The following is an 18,722-nucleotide window of genomic DNA, read 5'->3' on the forward strand; positions in this document are numbered from 1 at the left end:
GTTGACCTACTTGACTAGACAAGTAGGTGACTAGACCCTCTAGAAATATGTGATTATGCGATCGCATAATTTACAGCATATTCAGCCAAATGGCACAGATTATGCAGGGGTGTTCAAAAAGGCTGCAATCACACAAACTTCCCGCATATTTTGCAACTTCCCAGTGACCCAGTCCCACATATTTCACTGCATAAAATCACATAAAACCCAGCATATTTCACAACCTTTCGTATATTGCGCATATTTCACACCTATCCGTAAATTTCACAACTTTTTGCATTAAAAACATTTCCGCATATTTTGAAACTTCCCACAATTTCACAGAATTAAAATCAAATAAATACCTGCATATTTCATCGCATAATCAAGGATTTTAGCCCGCATAATCAAGGATTTTTGCCCACGTTTTTCCGGAGGGTCTAGCTGACCTGGTTCCCTGGACAACATAGTCCCATCCGATCCCCACGTGTGGACATCCAGACTCTCACAGACTATATGCTGATGCTTATACATCCAGTGCCAATACAGGGGGTCATGCTGTCACACTGACCGTAGACAAGCCAGCACTTAGCAGCTAGCACCGGGCGGGTATACGTTCTGGGAGCTCTCGCTTGTCTTGAGTCTTTTTAAGATGCCCTCAAACACAAACGCACACTGACTCAAGTCTTGTGTGAACCGCTGCCACGGAAGAGAAGAAAGTGGGCTCCAACAGCGAGGCAGAGAAAATGGCCAGTCTGTGGGGAGCTCTGGAGAAGTGACAAAGAGTTGCTAGGCTAAGGTTTGTCCATGTAAACCATTCATTACTGCCAAAAACACTGATTATTGTAATCTGGAACAAATCCAAGTCCCAGGGAGGAGGAAAGCCTTGTTTTTCTTCAAAATGAATCGCGCTTGAAACATTATTAACGCAATTTCAATTTGGTGTAATTATGAATGAATTAATAAGCCAGATCAATGAAAACAAATGACATATTTTGATAACAAGAAATGTGTGATAAAAAAAATCCAAAGCCAACCATGTTGTGCAGGGATAAAGTATGCTGCCTGCCAAACAATGTGAATGTATACTGTGGTTCAATTCGTTTCGTGGTGCCTAAGAATTACAGAGCAAAAAAAACAAAACACTAAGGACGGTACCCTCCCCCAGCCCAAAAGTACTGGTTGGTAGTGGTACGGACTACATGTGAGGCGATTAGTAAATGAAAACGAATATTGGGAAATTGGGAAAAATTCATTTGATGGATTACAAAAACACTTTTTTCAGGCCCCCAATAAGCAATTTTTTCTATAAATCTTTTTACAAGATTTTCATGTCTGGGTAGCTCAGTCGGTAGACCTCTCGCCTTTGGACCACGAGGTCATGGGTTCATGCGTACTGGGTCGATTTGCCTGTCTGCTTCCAGATTGGTTGGTCATTGCGACCGGGTTTTTTTTCCGACCAATGACAAAGCTTCTAGGAACATCTTTGAATGCAGATTGTGGCCCCTAGATGTGTCACAGAGTGTTCTACCCATTGCTGGCTGTCTGAATACCAAAAAGAAAGAAAAAACTAATTAAAGTTTTGACATAATTATTATTGCTTATAGCAGCTTTAAATGTGTACTATTGACAGCCCTAGGGTCTTCTAGTGAATTGTAACAGGGATACGTTCCCGCGTTCTCAGCTGACACTAAGCCTCTCCGAACTAGGACTTACTTTTTTTATTTTTTACAAATGTGACATGTCTGTCTACGAGCTGACCTTCAGTATAACCACAAAGCAGAGCTCCTCAGATGTGTTCGCTGAACTTCAAGCTGCACCAGTAAAGTCTGCCCTCACATTTTATATCGAGGCTGCCTACTCTGCTGCGGTTTGTCAACTAGACTTAACCCCTTTGTCGCCTGGCAAATTACATAGACGGCTTGGAAGATTACAAAAAAAAGCTGCCCTGTCGCTCCCAGACTGTGGCATGGAGTTTGGTTGCTTTCGGCACAATAAGTTCCACTCCCTCCTCGACACAGACGTACAGGCAGAGCGCTGACAGATACAGGGTGGTGCACAGGGAGTTTTAGGTTCAGCCATGGGTCACGCTGCAGTGCTGGAACTGATTTGGTTCCCCTCGCGCTGCGACACTATCGACCCCCCCCCCCCCCCCCCCCCCCCCCCCCACGGCAAAGAGAGAAAGGGTCACTCACTATTGAGGGATTTTCAAAGCTTATGGCTGCCAGTTCCACTGGATCTCAATTCAGTTCTACAAATAAAAACAGCTAGTGGTGGAATAAAGTACTCACATTGTTTGTTTGTTTTTAAGTATCGAAATACTATATTATTCAATATATAATACAGAATTAAAAATGTACTTGAGTGAAAGTACAAAAGGTACAGTACTGAGTGCAGTACTTGTGTACTGGAGTTACTTTCAACCACTGATAGGGACATAAGGTAAAAGAACTTTCCTCCCTCTTTAGCTTGTTTTAACAGAGGCTTCTGTAATGAACACCCAACACTGTTTGAAATGTTACAGAGCCTGTTAGTTAGTGCCATGTGCTTTCAACTACACTGTAGCTCTCTGCAGCAGGGTTGCCACTTGCCAGAGGGAGAAATAAGCAAAACAAGCATTTTTTTATAGGCCACATGAGCACTTTAAACGTATATGCATCGGGCTTCAGCTATTTTAAGATAGCCCGATCTACAAGCTCACAATGCTCTTTTCAAACAATTCTTGAAAAAATAGCTAAACAATTTGAATAAAAAAAAAAAACATTTTAACAACATAAATCTGGTATAGGGGTCCCTGCCCACCAAATATTCCGTGGACAAATACGTATACATTTGGGGGGTGGGTTGACATGAAAATGTTTGCGAACCACTGGTTTAAACAATATTTAGGAAGCAAGCCCAAATAAGCAAAAACGACCCCCCCCCCCCCCCCCCCAACAAACAACAACAAAAACATTCAAGCCACAACTACCAATATTCACAAGCGACTTTACAGGAAAAACAAGCCCAAAGTCCATGGCTGTGAGCCTATATAAGAGTGCATTAGCATTGATCCAGAGAGCATTAAACCAGGTAAGAGGTGAAATAACGTCTCAAAGGCTGCCAAATCCTTTAACACTGCATGGAGTGATGAGTTTTTAGCATCTGCTGCCAACATGTGCTTATTAATGCTTATGTGTCTCATTCCACTGCTCAGGGCTCACACATTGTTAAGTGTGAAGAGACGAGAGAATGTAGAAATTGTAAACAAGGGCTATTAAAAAGAAACAATCCAGAAACTAATTGATTTGATAAAGTCATTTTTGGGTGACATTCATTATTCACATACCCTTTAGATGTTTCGATGGAAAAGGATTTTACGCCGTTGTTTACAAACATTTCAAATGGCTGCATCAAAATACATGTAGGCCTACAGCGCCTGATGGAGGGAGAAGGAACTGGTTGGAACAACGTGTTCCTTCCACCCGATACGTCCAACTGGAGAAACTCCCCCCTGTCAGGTGAAAAGAAGTGGCTTGGACGCTCATGCCTTGAAGGAAGCATGAGGTCAGTCCGTTGCTCTCCCCAGGTTGGCGGAGAGAGTGTAGACTAGAGCCCAGGATTACATTAGATAATTTGACACTCGATAATAATCACACACACACACACACACACACACACACACACACACACACACACACACACACACACACACACACACACACAGTTTAGACACAAGAGCTTAGACACAAGAGCTTAGACAATCAATTTCAGAAGAAGAATGAGAAGAATAAAATTTTTTTGGGGGGTAATGTTTTTGAATTAGTAATAAATAAAAAATGTAGGAAACCAAAAATAAAGGAATCCATAAAGTTGGAGAGATGTGTCCGCCTTGGCTTAGAGTTAGACAATCCATTTCAGCATGAGAAGAACAAGGTTCTCCTTTGACTGCGATAAATGATCACTCTCTACTACGACTACAGTCACCAGTGGAGGCACTTTGCTTCCAGTACAATATGCAGCTTCTCGTGTAGATGTGGAGGTGAACTATGCATGCAATCCAGAGATAAGTATTTTCATTCAAGCAGGCCCTTTTCACGGCCTGAGGCATCGAACAAGCTCCAACCCGCTACAATTAGATCTAAATATGACAACTCTCACACATATTATCTTCGCTCGTTCCATTAAGTGGTCTTACGTTTCTTTGCCACAAGACACCATGTAGATGCTATAGCTGGATCATTAGAAATGGATGCCAAGTGTTATGGGCAATATAACCTTTCATTTGAGATCTCAACAAAGAGATTTCTTTATGTAACGTAGTCAAGAATTTGAGGATGCCTGTACAACTATTCCCCTAGAGGTGTCTGTGTACTACAGAAGGATGGATCTACTACAGGAATTCACTTTTTTTTAAGTAAAGAAGATAGAACCCACAGGTGGTCGCAGGTGGTCATGAATTCAGAACTTTGTATCCTCCTCAGCCCACTCAGAAAACAGACAGACTGAGATTATTTTAAGCAGGGTACAACCATAGCCACAGTTGGCCCTAGACAGGAAGTCATCTGGACATTCACTTTGTTACTATAAGCACTGACTGTAACTTTGTCACTACAACCAATGGCAATTCCAGATCCAGATCGACTTACAGTAAGCAAGGTAATGTAAACACAATCGGTAATACATCAAATGCACACAAATAGCAATTCCAAACATGACCCGCTTTAATTACTTAGTCTAAATTACCGGTATAGTAGCTTGCTGAGTTATTGTCTTTTTTATGTCAAATATATTTGTATTTAGTTAAAATGACTTTTCAGGATCCCAATTAAAAATGGCAAAAAGTTATTCAGGATTTCAATTCAAATATAGCAAAAAAATAGCTGATCTACAAGTTTAAAACGCGCCGCATATCGGTGATTTATGCTACGACATGCATGCAATGTGGCCCCTCTGGAGTGAGTATGGAAATATAATGGCCCTCTCCATCGTCAAAGTTGCCCACCCCTGCTATAAGCACTGACACACATTGTTTCCATAACCACAGATAACCACTGATAGTATAGTCACTAACCAGTTGTTACTATATCCACTAAGTTGTTTTGTTCCTATAACTACTATTGTTACTTTGCCCTTGAACCAGTATAAAGACAATGAATTGAGGTGTGCTCCTGTCTGCATAGTGCTTACCTGTACAGGTTGAGCTTGACACCGGAGTCTCTGTGAAGAGGAAGACAAAATGAATTAATAACAAACGCCTTCATGGCGGCTAGCAAGCACTTCCTGTTCTGAGACCGTGATGCTAAACATTTAAACACTTTCAATACTGCCGGTGTCACAGCTGCTTTAGAGAAAAGACATGGTGATATGGTTTTAATGAGCTCCAGCCCTGCTCCCATTTCACCAGGAGCAGACGGCGTAGTGTGGGCTCATAAAACACGTTTATTAGTTAACCCTCCACACTGCACTTAAACCATTACATCACACACTTCGAGAAATGGTAACTGTATAGGCATGTGGCGCACTTGTGTTCGGTGCTTTGATGCTGAGAGAAAACAACGCAACACGGGCGGTGAGCTGACCAAAACGAGAACGGCGCTAAGTGGCCCCCGACGACGCGCTTAAAAAACGAACGATAGTCGTTCTACAGTGAATAGCTGGAATGCTTGTGGAACCTGACTGTAGGTGAGTTTTCGTGGACACGTCAGAGAGGGCCAGTGATGGACAACAAAGTCCTGACCGCGTGGCATCTGCTGCCCTGCCAAGCCTTTTAACATCTGTGGCACAATAGGGGGAGGTCAAAGGAGAGAGGAGAAAGGGAGAGAGATAGAGGGAGGGAGTTAGTTAGTAGAGTCAATGTGGCCTTCTTGCTTCCTGACATGATGCTAATAAAAGACCACAGGTCAAAAGCCAAACTTGTGAAGCTTGCATCACCTGACCAGCAGGCAGACCAATCAAACGACAGGCGTTGTTAGTAGTGTGGGGTTTGGTCCAGTGTTGCCAGAGTTTGGGAGTGAAACGAGCAAGCATATATTGACAATTTCGTGAAAATAGAAGATCTACAAGCTATTTTCGGCTATTTTCAGCACACGACGCCATCGATGCTTGCCAAAATACATTTTAGTCGAAAAATATCAACTGTACATTTAGTCGACTAAAAATTGAATAACACTAAAACATTTCAGATGACTAAATAAAGTTTTACTCAAAAGACTATGACTAAAACTAAATCAAAATGTGCTGTCAAAATCAACACTATTTAATAGCAGGGTTTTACCTTGCCCCCTTACCACACAAAGGTATGTTTTTGCCACTATACTTAGTTACTTTATAACTGTATAAGTCAACCAATTAGCTTCACAGTAGCCTAGCTACTGTACCCGCCTTCAAAGAGAAACAGGCCTTTCACCAGTCAGTTTATCCAGCTACTGCACCACATCAAAGGCAAAATGTACACTGAGAACATTTGTTGAAAAAGTACGAGTGGAAAACTATCTCTAATAAACTCTATTTGTAGAAATAGAGTTTAGAATTAGAGTTGTCAAAACTGATCTACGAACGGCCTTGCATATAATAAAATGATAATAAATGTTCAAAGGGGTTCAACCCACTCAACAAAAGCAATTTCCCAATCGGAGCAAGATGGTTGTTTCGCAGAACAAGTCCATTTAAGTCAGCTGGAGTCCACTCCGTAGTGTGGTTAAATGTTAGATCATAACTCTTTTGTTGTCTCAGTATGTGCACACATTAATATTATCGATTGATTAATTCAACTAGACCTGTACGTGCCGGTCGGCTACTGGCCTACTTGAGAACGATGCAACTTGGGAACCTAATAATAATAATAATACCCGTTGTCAACTGTCATAGCACCCGTTTTAACTGTCTGTCTGTGTCCCACATGGAGATGGAGATCTACTGTATCTGCCCGTGTCTGAAGAGGGCAAACTGAGGGTGAAATCAGAAAACTGACAGAATGTGAAAAGTGGACTGGTTAAGTAGGCTAGGGGTTGCCATGGCAATCAATTGGCTGAGGCAGAGGCTGGGAATTGCACAAGTGAGGGGATTTAGGCTGGGTAGGCCCACTGGGCAAGTCAGTGGGGCAAACGGTTCTCGAGTTATGTGCATTACAACCGTACACACACGCATGCACGCACGCACGCACGCAGAGACGTGGCGCATTTATAGTAGGATGATTAATTTAATATTGTATTAACAGTTTGCAAATGGTATACAATTATACAGTAATGCTAAAAGGATAACACAAGAAGCCGTAAGAGGGCTTGTTTCCATTGTGGTCCTGTAAATATTCTTTGACGTTCAAAGATTCTATTGTCCATTAGCAGTGCCGTGTTAGGATATGCCAAGTCACAACAGTGGATGTTGCATGATTTGTAACAAACATATCATGAGGCCTGAGGGGGGGAAAAAAGACATGTGTCTTTGCTGCGCATGTAGGTATAGGAAGCCTTCGCACTGCTGGCATCACACAGGGCCTCGCATATCTCCCAGCCAGGGTGACTCTGACTTAACCACCTCTAGCATAACTAAAATCACAACTATTTGGCTCCATTTACACTGGGAGACAAATCTAGCCTGAAGCAGATCTGTGTCACATCGAGATTGAAATCTGATTGGTTTAAATGAGTAACAAAGGGAGTCTAGTGGCGGAAGGTTCCTATAACGGCAGTGTGTGCAGCCACGCATATTTGCGCTGCGGCTGGCTGCTATTAGCTCTTAAAAGAGCTGTTGTGTTGTGTTATTATTTTGCCAGTGGGTTCTTCTGCTCCTGTGCACCCCCGGAGTTGACGCCACTAAGTCGCGCCTCAAGCCTGAAACGGTTGCTTCACAGGTGGACATGAGTTGCATAAGGAGAAGAGACTGGAGCACTCTGCAGCACGGACATTTAGAGCCTTTTATTAGGTATTAGGTATTTATAAGTATACAAAAACGATTAACGTTTCGACCTTGCGGTCTTCATCAGAGTCATGATTGGTTTAAATGAGTCTAACATGTCACATGACTCATTTAATCAAATCAGATTCCAATCTGGACGTGGCTCAGATTTGATTCCGGCTGGATTTGGCTGCCAGTGCTATTTTCTAACTTAGGAGGACAGCGCCCTTCAGCTCTGGCTGTTTGTGCAATGCATCGTGGGTAACTGGATATTGCACTTGCTGGCATTTAGGCTATTTTCGGATGAGATATCTAAACTTCATGCTGAGGAATTATGCTGCCCATGCCTAATTAAATTAATAGAAAATACCTGAAGGACCTTTCTGTGAGCACTGGTGATAACCTCTGCGTGAAAATTACTTAATTGAACCTGAGGCCGAAAATTAAACTCTTCTAAAAACAGTTTTCTGAAAAACGTGTTTCTATATTGGCTGTTCAAATGTTTTTCATGGCAAGACCCCCAAAATCGTATGTATTTGGCTGCCAACCCCCCATCTCAAAATATGTAAATATAGGCTCCGGTTACGTTCCGCATCACACAAACTCCGACAAATCTCTCCACAGTATCTGACAGGCCTCGTCAAGGACTACACCCCTGAGCGGAACCTGAGGTCTTCGGACACAGGGCTCCTCAGCATCCGTCACGGAAAGAAGCAGACCCTCTGTGACAGAGCCTTCTGTCAGCAGCCCCTGTCCTTTGGAACTCTCTCTCCCCATGGAGATTCGCCAGACGCCTACATTGGACTCTTTCAAGTCTGCACTGAAGAGACATTTGTTTACTCAAGCTGTTGGAAATTAGTTTTAGTTTAGTTTTTTCTTTATTGTAAAGTGTCCTTGGGTTTCTTGAAAGGTGCTATATAAATTCAAGTTATTTTAATTATTATTATTATTCCTTGGACCACCAGAAGCAACCGTGTTTTCTTTAAAAACTCAAGATTATTAAAAAAATAAAAGTATCAAATAATGCTTTTTATCTAAAACTGAATCTTAATGGGTAAGAGATTGCTAGCCATTTTTGAGACAAAGACAAATATACAACACAGCCTGCACCAGCAAATTGAGTGTGACAAGTGCTACAATCCTGAGGTTTTGACTGCCTGGGTCTGGTGTTATAACATTTCCTAATCCAGCGAGTACAGTGGGGGAGAAGGCAGGCTTGCAGGCAGTCTCAAGACAAGACGTTTCTTGCCCCGGCAGTTGGTGGGAGTAACCGGTGCCAACGCCAAGGCTAGTTTTACACCCCTGGGACGTGTGCTACACCCCTTACGCCCTTTTCCTGACACGCCCTGTTCTTATTAGGCCTGTTAATGGCTGTGTCAAGTCGATGTGCAGCGAGTCATGGCATTGGCAACCCTTTCATTCCACTATCGTGGCATCAGTGGCTCGGCGTGACGTGCAATGCAAACTTGTGCACCATGGGGGTCTTCAACAGGGGGTCTGGGACCCCTAGGGGTAACTAATCTTTGTGTAATAGGCACCTTATTTAACCATTAACCACCCCTATTCTGAGGGGAACATTAGCCAAAAATAGCAGATCCAAATAGCAGATACAAGCTCAAAAGTCACAACACAGATCGGCTATTTTCAGCAAAGAGGTCAAATTCAAGGTCAAGTTTACTACTTATTGTCCGTTTAGGACCTGAGGCTGATATTACAAATTCCCATGACAAAGAAATTAAAAAACAAAAGCAGATCTACAGGCTCATAGCATGGCACAAAGTCACGTGATATGTATATATGAGCATGCATATCTGCTATTTGTGAGTAGCCAAAGTATAAAATATTATTGTAGTGGTTAAAATCTAAAATGGATGACAGATGAATCTATCTGTCTATGAAATTGATGAAAAGGATTAGTACGCAACACCATTTCAAATAACACGTAATGGGGGGGGTCCTTGCTTCATCTCTTTCTCTCAGCTAAGTGGGTCCTTGACCTGAAAAGCGATGAAGATGACCCCCGCCTGCACCAGATTCTTAGAAAGATTTGCATTACGTGAAATAGCTCAACACCGCTCATTTCTCCTTCTCTTTCAAGCATGACAGTGGATTATTTTGGGTGTAACTGGTGTGAGCCATTCATTATTCATATTGTGGACGTACGTACGGTACAGGAGCATAATTCTATTATGTAATTCTTGGCGCGCCAACCGCGCCGTGACATCTGGAATACGGTCGAGGTTTCCTGCTACACCTGGCCACACACGAGAGTGTTTTTGCCCAAATTCCTGACCCAATTTGGTCATTCTTAACTGCCAGTAGTGGATTAGTAACCTGTACATTTACTCAAGTACTCTACTTAAGTACAATTTTGAGGTATTGTTTTCTACTTTAATGGAGTAGTTCCAATTTCCAAAACTTTTACTTCTACTCCACTACATCTCAGAGGCAAATATTGCACTTTTACGCCACTATAATTATTTGAAAACTTTAGTTGCTTTGTAGATTTGGATTATTATTACAAAACATACATTAACCATTTCAGCCCTATATACTTTGGCAATTTGAAAATAGCTGATCTTACAAGGTGACAAGTCACAACACGTCTGTAGATCTGCTAGTTGTAAAGGATTTTTTATTAATTTTATGCATTTGAAAACTTGTGAAATGGGACCTTCTGCAAGTACTTGTACTTTTGAATAGTACATTTTGTAAATTTTGAATACAAAACTTTATAACAGACCATTTCTACAATAGGATATTGATACTATTACTACTTAACCCATTCTGACCGGGCACCCATTTTGGTGTCAGCATCATGTTATGCTTTAGCTATTTAAAAATAGCAGATCTACAAGCTCATATCGCGCCACCGAGTGGCGCGATACGAGCTTGTAGGTCTGCTATTTCTTTTAAATCGAAGAGCGACTGACATTTTTAGAATCTGATCTCAGGTCAGAATGGGTTCATCAGGACCAGTGTGTGTCCGGCGGAAACCTCGTATGAATCTGATCTCAGGTCAGAAGTATAAAATGTAAGTGAGTACTTCTTCCATCAGTGCTAACTGGTGCAGCATGATGGAGGGTGCATGTGCGATGTGACCTGAACAGACCAACGAGGAGACAACAACACGCACGTAATCAATCAATCAATCAATCAATCAATCAATCAATCAATCAAAAACCCTATACAGATCCAACTGCAGAGGAAATTGCTCAAACAAGTTTGATTATTTATTCCTGCAAGAAGATGGAATCTTTATTCTACCATTATCCATCCTTGTTTTTTTAGTTACAGTATTGTACGTTTTCACGTTTTGTCTAGTCCAGTGGTTGGTCCTGGGACCACCAGTGGTCCTTGAGGGGGTTCCAGGTGGCCCCCAGTTAAATGATGGAGTTGTTAACCAAATGGACCCTTATAGATCTTTAACTCTTGAGAGCGTAAAATTAAATGAAATATACCCGTGTGGGTCCATTTGGTTTCAGTTAAAGATTTTTTTAGACATCTGCATTACTTAATTTACAAGAAATCTACATAGAGAATGTAGAAGAATTGTTACTTTGATCGACGTTTGCGTGTTATCTCTCCTATAGTAGGCTACCAACATCAATACAGCATGGAATTGTGCAAAATTACAAAATATTATCCAACGACAACAAAACATTCTGCGTCTGAGAGGCAAAATCTCATCAAATGGTAATGCGTGGCTGACTCAAATGCCAAATCAATAATGGATCTTGATATGAATAGGGTCGAAAACCACTGGTATAGTCAGTGTAACTGCAACAACAGTAGGAATAGTGATTTAGTGAGCATCAAAGCTTTGGTCAGCCTCGAGTCTTTTCTTTCTTTCTAATTCTGACAACAATTTTCTCTTGTGAGCGTACCTAGCTGGCACAAAATCCTTTCAAATGGAGATGGGGTCCATAGCCTATACATGCTGACATATACTGTACAGTGCGTAGACTATATACAGTATATCCATGTGGGGGTCCTTGACATGTTTGAGAACTACTGGTGTGCGTCAGGTGTTACATCGTCAGAGAGACAAACACCTGCATTCGTAGAACAAAAAAAGGGTTACATTTGCACTTCATTTGAAATAGTTCTGTGGACTCAACTCAACCACGCTGAGGATTCCCTGGGGTCCACTCCACTGCCCAGCTAAATGAGTGATAGTTAAGGAACCAAATGGACCCTTATTGCAGTTCTGTAGGCCTATACCTCCGAGATGAAACCATATGCATGTATTTCCTTATCAGATCTCAAATGGGGCATTCTGCATAATGAGTAGGCTATACTTTTACTTTTGGTACTTTAAATAGGCCTACATCTTCTTCGTGACAATACTTTTGTACTAAAACTCAAGTACATTTTGAATTCCATACTTTCACTTGTAACAGCAAGAGGCCTATTGCAGTTTTGATACTTTTAAGTAAAAAAAAGAAAAAGAAAACGTGAGTAGGCCTATACCTTTTCCACCACTGGTATTGAACTGTACTGTGTATTTTTCTGCAAACTGTTGTATAACGCAGTCAATCAATCAATCAATCCTTACCTGGTACCACTTGAGCAGAGCCCAGCAGAGCACATAGGCCGCCAGGGTGAACTTAGCGGTCCTGTAGCGCTCCGGTAAGCAGGTCAGATACATGAGGAGCTCCGAGCGTCCCTCCGTGCTGCTGTGATGGTCCGCCGGTCCACCACGGCTCTCCTCGGACGGCGAGGTCCGATGATGATGATGTCCACTGCCCGGCGCAATGTCACTGCCATCATCCATGTCTCAGTCTGTTCCCCCGGCCCTTATGATGCAGGGAGGGAAATAACTTTATCTACAACTTCTCAAAATCCTTATTCCAGAGTCCAGGCGCGTTGTATCGCCTCGCATCATGGCACTTCGTTCTGACTCACACACACACACACACTACTAGGCTACACTGTCTGTCATACTTTAAAAGTTAAGTAAGTGCGTTCCTGGGCTTTCAGCATGGGTCTATTCTGAAAGTGATAGACAATATATTCTCCGACGCAGCCTATTACTTCTCCAATCATCCAATGTAGTTATGTGTGCGCTCCTCCCGTGCCACGCCGGGATGAATGATGCATGTATATGTTTGCAAGTAGCGCACTGTTGTTGCCCGCTGGACAGTCGGCTATGTGCTGCTGCTGCTGCGGTGTGTGTCCGTGTGTGTGTGTGTGTGTGTGTGTGTGTGTGTGCGTGCGTGTGCGCGCGCGCCACCAGACTGTAATTAACATGTCAAGTCAGTAGAAGTAGTCAAGCTAGTTATCTCTCTCGCTTCCAGCTTCCTGCTGTAATTCATTTTTCAAAGTAAAACTCAGTGGTGGAAAAAGTACTCAGTTTTTACTTGAGTAAACGTATCTCAATACTGCAATGTAGAGCTACTCCGTTACAAGTAAAAGTCCGGAATTGGAAACGCGCGTTATTTATTATCTATTTATTGCCTATTTCCCTAAACTTTTGCTTTCATTTTCCTAAAAATATGAATTGACTCGAGTGTCTTTACTGACCTTTGCTCTTCATGTCTGTCTGCTGCGGGGCTGCTCTAGTCTGTTTACTAAAAAAAACAGACGTAAAAAAACCCGCATTCAGGGAGGTCTGTCTGCTTCCTTTTCATTTTACCAACTAAAGCACGAGTAAACTAAAACAACTCCAAAAACGACTGCCACTTGCTTGAAAAATAAAACGCGACACACATGTGATCTTAATTGCTAATCAACAACAACAACAATGCACCTGTCTGACCCCCGGCCTAGGCTAGGGCCATGGGAATTATACCATTGTGTGGTGCAGTGTAAAGTGTGTGGAGCATATAATAATAGGCTACCGGTACCTTGTGATTGAAAAGTTATCATTTTGTTCAAATTTGCATTTGTAGTTATTTTACTGTAATTTACCACCCTATAGCCTAGTGCAAATAATTATGCCCAAAATGAAGTCTACCATCTAATTTGGTGATTTGAAGATAAGAGCCTTTGCCAAATAATTATTTGGCAAAAGAATAAAGCCACGATAGCTCGATGTTCTTTATTTCATATGCTCTGCTTCCACCTAGTGGTCTTAATACATTACTACTACACACTGCAACTGATGAGAACTGGGGGTTTCCTGAACTTTAACTTGAACAGTTTTTGAGTGGTGCAACCACTCCTACATCCAGCAATGTCCGTGTACCTGAATGTATGTATGTATCCGTGAGCACGAGTCGTGTGCGCATGCGTGAAACCAACAATGGCCAGAAATGTCCGCGCGTGTGTGTACAATTCGCGTGCCATGCTGCGTGCGCTGCGTGCGGTATTGCACGTGTGTAGTCGCACGTGTGTGTGTGTGTAGTGTTTTATTAACGGTTCCCCAAACGGTTCTCATCAGTCGTCATTTAGCTCCGCTGTGTCTGTGCATGCATGCAAGCAGAGCCTGAGGTGACGTCACCCCACCTAAAGGAGTGTGTGGGGTCGGGGAGGATACGCCCACTGTTCTGTGCATTCAGCGACCGCTCACCGCCGCAGAGCGAGTGATGTCGAAGAGATCTCCAAAGTGTGGTTAACAGAGAGGGAAATGACTCTGAGGCTGAGCACGCAAAGTGGAATAAATGTTATGCTATAGTTCCCTGCAAAGGTTGTTGCAACTTGTACCAGTTGCACGTCCACATTGATGAAACAACTCAAAATCAATACGCCTACACGAGTCCACAACTCAGGAGAATAATCTAAAGGCAAATCGCGTTTGAGAGCCATGCGGAAAGCCTGCACTCCCCGCAGCTCCACCACAGCCGGCGGGGGATGAGGATGATGCAAGGCTGGTTCACTTTCCCCAGACTAGTAACGTTAGAAAATAAAAACTACTAATGTCTACAGAGCTTTTCATTAGTTGTATTGTACAACTGTTGTTAATGGTGTTCATTTAGAACGCCAATGTCTCGACGTCTTTCTGTCTGATATTTTATGAATCACGCCAAATCAATTTGTCTGCACTTATTTTTTACAACTTATAAGCAACTCAACTGCTTTTGATTTGGCTCTAAATTAATCGCGTGACTGTTGAGAGCCCAGCGTTTAGGTGCATATACCTCCATAGATTGATTAGCCTACTTTATAAACAGTTTGCAGAAAAAAGCACAGGAACGTAGCCTACAGTTCAATACAAGGTCTGCTAAAAGGATTTCATAATCCATCGAATTTGTTTCCATTAGGGTAAGGGGTCTCCATATACTGTATGGAGCTGATCTGTTCTGACATTCCATATGTTGATCTGACCTCATCAAACCCTGTACACTCAAGACATGCTCCTTATGAATGTGTGCCTCAGTCATGTTGCAGGCCCTTGATGTGATCCATGGTCAGGCAATGCCCTTTTGATTGTTTACCGTTTTAGTATACATGTGATACGGTTGATGATGCTGTGTGTTTGGTCGTGTAAATGAATTTTACATTTTAATTTATTTTTTATTTGTCTTTGTTTATCTTGGCTATCCTCATATTATGTTTTTGTGCTCAAACATAATGTCCATATATTGTTCTTTGTGTTTGTTTTTTCTGTCTATTTGTAAAAAATCCAAAACAAAGACATGCTCCTTATATGGCCAGTACAGAAATAATTCCATGTCGATCTGACCCCCTATGCCAAAGCACCACCGCTCGCCCAGCAGTCTGCCGTAAACGTGGCGGATGCGTGGACGCAACCTCGCCCTAAGGCGTCTTACTGGTTATGATTATTATGATTATTAGCTTATTCATTTTCACCTATAATTACATGCCCAAAACAATCATTAATTTTATGGAAGGTTTTCATCATCTTAAATGACATTGGTCGTTACTAATACAAAGACAAAGGACTGAAATTATTAACATTTTATTTACAACTGAAACTGACCTCCCGCACACCGGGGGAAAATAAAACACTCACTGTAGATTTACTGAAAACTGCTCATGTACAGTAGGTTACTACAGTAGTGGTAACATACTACTTTATGTTTGGGAAACTTAAACCCTTGCATGGGGCGAGAGAGCACAACACCACGTGTTGCTGTGAGCTTGTAGACAATTATATTGGTGATTGTGTGAAGATATTTTGTGCAGCCCGTGAGAACCGTGGTTGGAAACGGAAGAAAACTATGGAGGAGGAAAACAGACTTTACGACTTTAGCTTACGTCATGTTATCGGCGAAGGTTGCGCGCTATCAGTAAAGTAGATATCATTCAGAGGTGTTAGGACAGTGGTTCTCAACCTGTGGGTAGGGACCTCCAGGGGCAGTCCCAAGGACTTTTAGGACCTTTTCAATTACACTGTTTGGCATGCATACACAAAATGGGGAAGTGTGTGTGCACTCTAAGTGTGTGTGGGGTCTAAATAACTCCATGCAGGTCCTCCATGGTAACATACACCACCTGGAAACGAAGATACAGCAACAAGATGACTGATATGAACAGGCAATAAAAGTAACACATACAGAACTATGGGGAAATAAAAAGCTCTGAACTAGTTCTCAACTTGCAAGCTTTTCAGGCTGCGACCCCCCCAAAAATAATCATATTTGAACTGGGGACCCCACACACACATCACCCTGATAAGCACTTGGAATTGTAGGAGTTGAGGCATTACATTTTGTTCGACTCGGTTCCACAGATAAATGTTGGGAAAATGGCAGAACTACAAGCTCACAACGTGTGTAGGTTGTAGGTCGTCCATTTTCAAAATGTTTGCCTCTTTCTTATATTATTTGACAATTTGGACAATGTATGTTACCAGTAATCTTCTTTCTTTTTTAGGTATTAAAAATGTCTTAAAAGTCAATAAATTGTCACTTCACTTAATTTTAAACAGAAGAGGATGAGCTCACTATAAAAAGGGAGACATTTCTCTGGTAGATCATAATAATGTCTACCTAGCCCCCTAATAAAAAGTCAGTTAAAACCATTATAACGTGACTACTTAAGACTGTCCACTTCATCGTCATAATTAGCTCCGCAATGCTGTATATACGGTAATACCACTACCAACATGTGTGGCAACATACTACGATTTGTTCTTTCTTTGATGTGACTGCTTTTGATGAATTGAGTATGAAGGACTTTAATGGAAACAAGCCATTGGCTTTCTTGGGTTTAAATACTCTTAGCAAACCTGGTATTGAACTGTACTTAGCTTACAGGGCTTAAGTTCTCAGTCCTGGGGACGGATTTCAGTCCTGAGGATCTTGGAAACTGCCCATAGATCCGAAGTCCCGTTAGTCCGAACATGCACTGCTCCCGTGCTTGCGGTTAGGTTTAGGTTTGCTCCCGTGCTTGCGGTTAGGTTTAGGTTAGGGTTAGAGATAGGGATAGTAATTTCGGAACAATGAACCTTCTGACTAATGACACGGCACCATCCATAGGGGTCATTTCATGAGATCAGTGCAGATATGCAAAAAAACATTTTCAGTCTTGTTTTGTAAGCCCTGAGCTTACCTGTGATTTATTTTCCTGCAAACTGTTAATAATGTATTCAATGTCTGTCTGTCTGTACCTCATCAACCTTGATGTTTTGTGAGCCCATGCTCACCTGTAAATGACAGGGATCAGCGTAGTCACACAGATTATCTGGGAATGCAGAGCGGATCAACTCCTTCAACTCCGCAGGGTAAACGTACGTGGGCTGGCCAGCGTGCACCTCCGTGAAACCAACGCCGCGAAGCACCTACACAGCATAACACAATGAAAACCACTTTAAGGCTTTACTTAAAAAATAAATAAAGATGAAGATCTGCAATTTTAAGGTTGTAGAGGGGACTGTAGACCCCATGGGGTTTAGGGACACTTAGGGTCCCTTGAGGCCTATTCATAGTCTGGATTTTCGGTGGTGAGGTGACCACCGCTCCGTTGGTGAGCTGACCACCGGAGCTGAAATAACGTTGAGCGGTGGTGAGTAAAAACCGAGAGAAGGCTGGAGCGGTGGCGGTGGTTTGCTCTTCACCGCGGCTCGTGACGTCATGTTGTAGTTCGGTGGTCACCTAACCACCGAAAATCCAGACTATGTATGAGCCTTTAGCCAGTCAATCAATAAAGCACATCACCATCATCAGTGTCTCACATTCATCCCTATTTCTCTCTCACCAACAACACAACATGGAAAAGCTGTATATTTTATTGGGGGTTACTGACCAGCTTCCGCTGGATGATTCTGTAGGCTTTCTTGCGTCGGGCGTGGTCAGTCCTCAGACGGCTGGCAGCATGAAGCACCGATGCAATCCACACAGGTAATCTGATTACATTACAAATACAGCATGAGACGATGCAATCCACACAGGTAATCTGAGACAGCATGATACGATTCTATCCACATTCACACTGTGTTGTGTTACACATGTTAACTCCTTAAACCATATATACTGTTGACCAGAATCCTGCAGGGATCTATCCTTGACCGTCTGCTGACAGTCATCCTTTTCCCCCTGTCCACCAAATCTCTTGGCGAAAACAGCCGGTCTTCAAACTCAGATCTGCTATTTTCACCCAATGTTTGCCCCTCGAAACAGAGATGCTAGTGTTACAGGCGTTGACACTGCGGGTTGCCCACCTGCCCTGGCAGGTAAATAAATCTTTCGAGCAGGTGGAGTTTGCTTTCAGGTTGTTTGACTACAATGTGCTTTTTCAATAAAAAAATATAAAACAAATGTGAACCCATAGTCACATTCATAGCCATCTAGGTATTTGGCATACAAATTGAGTTGTGATTTTTTAAGTATTAAATTGAACAGTAATTACAATTGTACCTATCATTTTATAATGGACAATGTACTTTTTGGGCATGACCTTTGGGCAAGTAGAACATGACCTGAAAATTGCCCGAGGGGCAAGTGCCTCTGAGACCTTAGTGT

The 18,722-nt window shown here is 42.3% G+C and overlaps 1 protein-coding gene across 2 annotated transcripts in view; it reads right to left on the bottom strand.

Moving 5' to 3' along the window:
• LOC310868229 (uncharacterized protein) overlaps nucleotides 1-12,923 on the bottom strand; it is a 191,763-nt gene extending 178,840 nt beyond the window's left edge. For both annotated transcript variants that reach the window (XM_083778560.1, XM_083778559.1), the window contains exons 1-2: nucleotides 12,413-12,923; nucleotides 5,149-5,178 (exon numbers count right to left, since the gene is read on the bottom strand). In XM_083778560.1, the coding sequence (XP_083634686.1) occupies nucleotides 5,149-5,178; nucleotides 12,413-12,631 (249 nt within the window). In that variant the 5' untranslated portion in view covers nucleotides 12,632-12,923. The remainder of the gene's footprint in view (nucleotides 1-5,148; nucleotides 5,179-12,412) is intronic.
• Nucleotides 12,924-18,722: the final 5,799 nt, after the last annotated feature.

This window comes from Protomyctophum parallelum, assembly GCF_964188405.1.
Source record: "Protomyctophum parallelum genome assembly, chromosome: 12".
NCBI lineage: Eukaryota > Metazoa > Chordata > Actinopteri > Myctophiformes > Myctophidae > Protomyctophum > Protomyctophum parallelum.